Source organism: Buceros rhinoceros, unplaced genomic scaffold (genome assembly GCF_000710305.1).
Source record: "Buceros rhinoceros silvestris isolate BGI_N320 unplaced genomic scaffold, ASM71030v1 scaffold2341, whole genome shotgun sequence".
Lineage (NCBI taxonomy): Eukaryota > Metazoa > Chordata > Aves > Bucerotiformes > Bucerotidae > Buceros > Buceros rhinoceros.
In genome coordinates this window covers 19188-21437 of record NW_010394619.1, presented here as the reverse complement: position 1 = coordinate 21437, position 2250 = coordinate 19188, and the positions used below count along the sequence as shown (strand labels likewise).

General features: G+C 57.5%; 1 protein-coding gene across 2 annotated transcripts in view; it reads right to left on the bottom strand.

The window, feature by feature from the left end:
* Nucleotides 1-2250, bottom strand: part of LOC104501455 (plasma membrane calcium-transporting ATPase 4-like) — a 26236-nt gene that overhangs the window by 9853 nt on the left and 14133 nt on the right. For both annotated transcript variants that reach the window (XM_010145265.1, XM_010145267.1), the window contains exons 12-16: nucleotides 1986-2165; nucleotides 1635-1722; nucleotides 1402-1508; nucleotides 234-425; nucleotides 1-123 (exon numbers count right to left, since the gene is read on the bottom strand). The exon at nucleotides 1-123 is cut by the window's left edge and continues 4 nt beyond it. In XM_010145265.1, the coding sequence (XP_010143567.1) occupies nucleotides 1-123; nucleotides 234-425; nucleotides 1402-1508; nucleotides 1635-1722; nucleotides 1986-2165 (690 nt within the window). The remainder of the gene's footprint in view (nucleotides 124-233; nucleotides 426-1401; nucleotides 1509-1634; nucleotides 1723-1985; nucleotides 2166-2250) is intronic.

Sequence of the window (2250 nt, the reverse complement as noted above, 5' to 3'; positions counted from 1 at the left end):
GCGACCATAGGGCTTGCGCAGCAGCAGCGACTCAGACGGAGGCTCCGTGGCCAGGGCTAAGGAGGCGAAGGTGTCCATGATCAGGTTCACCCACAGCATCTGGACAGCCTTCAGGGGAGAGTCCTGCAGAGAGAGGCAGGGAGAACGCATCACACCACCAAAACCACCCTCTTTTCAACTCCTTGCTTCACAAGGTCCCTGCTCTTCTCCGACCGAGCCCAGCAGCCCCATACCTGCGTGATACAGGCACCCGTGAAGGCCACGATGACAGCCACAATGTTAACGGTCAGCTGGAACTGCAGGAACTTGGAGATGCTGTCGTAGACATTGCGTCCCCACATCACCGCCTTGACGATGCTGGTGAAATTATCGTCCGTCAGGATGATGTCCGAAGCCTCCTTTGCCACATCTGTCCCTGCGATGCCCTGGAGGACCAGGGAGAAAGCGATGGGTGAGTCATGAAGCAAGCTCCACCTCGCTGTCCACCCAGCTCTGCTTCTTCTCAGAAACGGCCCCAAGAGAAAAGCCTGCCGGAGCCAGAGGAGCTGGAGCCAGTCCCGTGTTTGACAGCAAGTCCTGCCATGGCTGCACCCACACACCCAAAAGCAGCAGCTCCAAAGCAGTGAAGCCCTCAAGGACAGGCACCGGCTCGGCCATGAGGGGATGGAAGCAAAGGTGGAAAACAGTTTCTAAGGATGAATTCCCTGGCATTTCTGCTGCAGGTGAGGGTCGGGACCCCTAAATGAGACAGAGAGCTCAGCAGCCCCAAGCCCCAGCACCTTGCTGTGCCCCCTGTGCCGAGCAGGCTGCCCACAGCCTCCCAATGGGCACCTGCAGCATCTCCAGAGGACAGCTTGCTCTCCGGGAGCTGAGCTCACTGCATTTCTCACTGCCAGCACACAGAGGCGCTCGCTTTGCAGTGATTACATGCATGAAAGCCATGCCCATAGCAAGCTGGTTCCATGGTGCCTTCCTGAAGAAGCTCTCAAGATTTGCAAGACCCATCTCCGATGGGAACCCCATGGCTGTTGCAGGGCAGGAGCTTCAGAGGCAGCTGGACAGAGCTGCCCCTTATGCTGTTTGCTCCCCGCTCCCTGGGGTTGGCTCCTGTACAGTCCCTTAGAGCGGACGGGCTGCCTTCTGCTGTTCATCCTAACGGCTCCAGAACTGCACTCAGATTTAACAGCTCCCTAAAAACCCCCGAAATTTCTCATTTGCTTAAAGCTCCCTACGTGGGCTCACAAGGCTGCACCCAGCATCCTGCTCACATACCCAAACTTAAACAATTTAACAGAAACCTGTTAAAACCGACAGGTTTATTTTCTTGCTTCTTTCAGACAGGACAAAGAAAAGCAGCAAACCAGGAGATGAGAGGTCTTCACCGTATATGGCAAAGCGTACCATGGCAAACCCAACGTCGGCTTTCTTCAAAGCTGGGCCATCGTTGGTCCCATCTCCAGTCACGGCCACCACCTGCCTCTGGTCACCAACGGTGCTGTCAATAATTCCTGAAACCAAGACGAGCAGCTCAGAGGAAACAAGCCCCAAGGGCAGGCTCCCAGCACATTACGCTGCAAAAGCACCCGGGCAGAGCAGGATGAGATGCTTGGAGGAGCAGCTTGGCAGGCGCTCACCTTTCACGAGCGTGTGCTTATCTGTCGGGGAGGAGCGGGCCAGCACACGCAGCTTGGGCCAGATCTTATCCAGCTGCTCCTGCTCTACCTGCAGGACAAGGCACACGTGAAAAAGGGAAGGGACCACGCAGAAACCTTCTGTCCCACCCAAACTGGGACCAACTGGGTCCCCAACTGGGACAGGACAACACCCAGACAACCTCTGTGGCTGAGGATCCTGGTGAGCAGAGGGACCAGCTGCATTTATCCAAGGAGAGGAGGAAAACCCTGCGGGATTCAGCACATCACGCTGCTGGGGCTGTCAGCGGCCACCCACACCCGCTGCAGAGCGGGACCCGGGGCTGCTCTCACCTCTCCCTTCTCGTTGCGGATGAGCCGGTTGAACTCCTTCCCTTCCAGACACAAGAAGTCCTCCCCTGGCAGCAGGATGCCACACTTGGTGGCGATGGCGCGGGCAGTGTTGATGTTGTCCCCTGTCACCATCCGGACAGTGATCCCTGCACGCTGGCACTTCAGGATGGCATCTGGCACCTGGGGGACAAGGACAGAGTCAGGGGGGACAGATGGGGAGGGCGCTGGGTTTGGCACTGGTTGTCACAGGAGCCAGGCAGCTCCT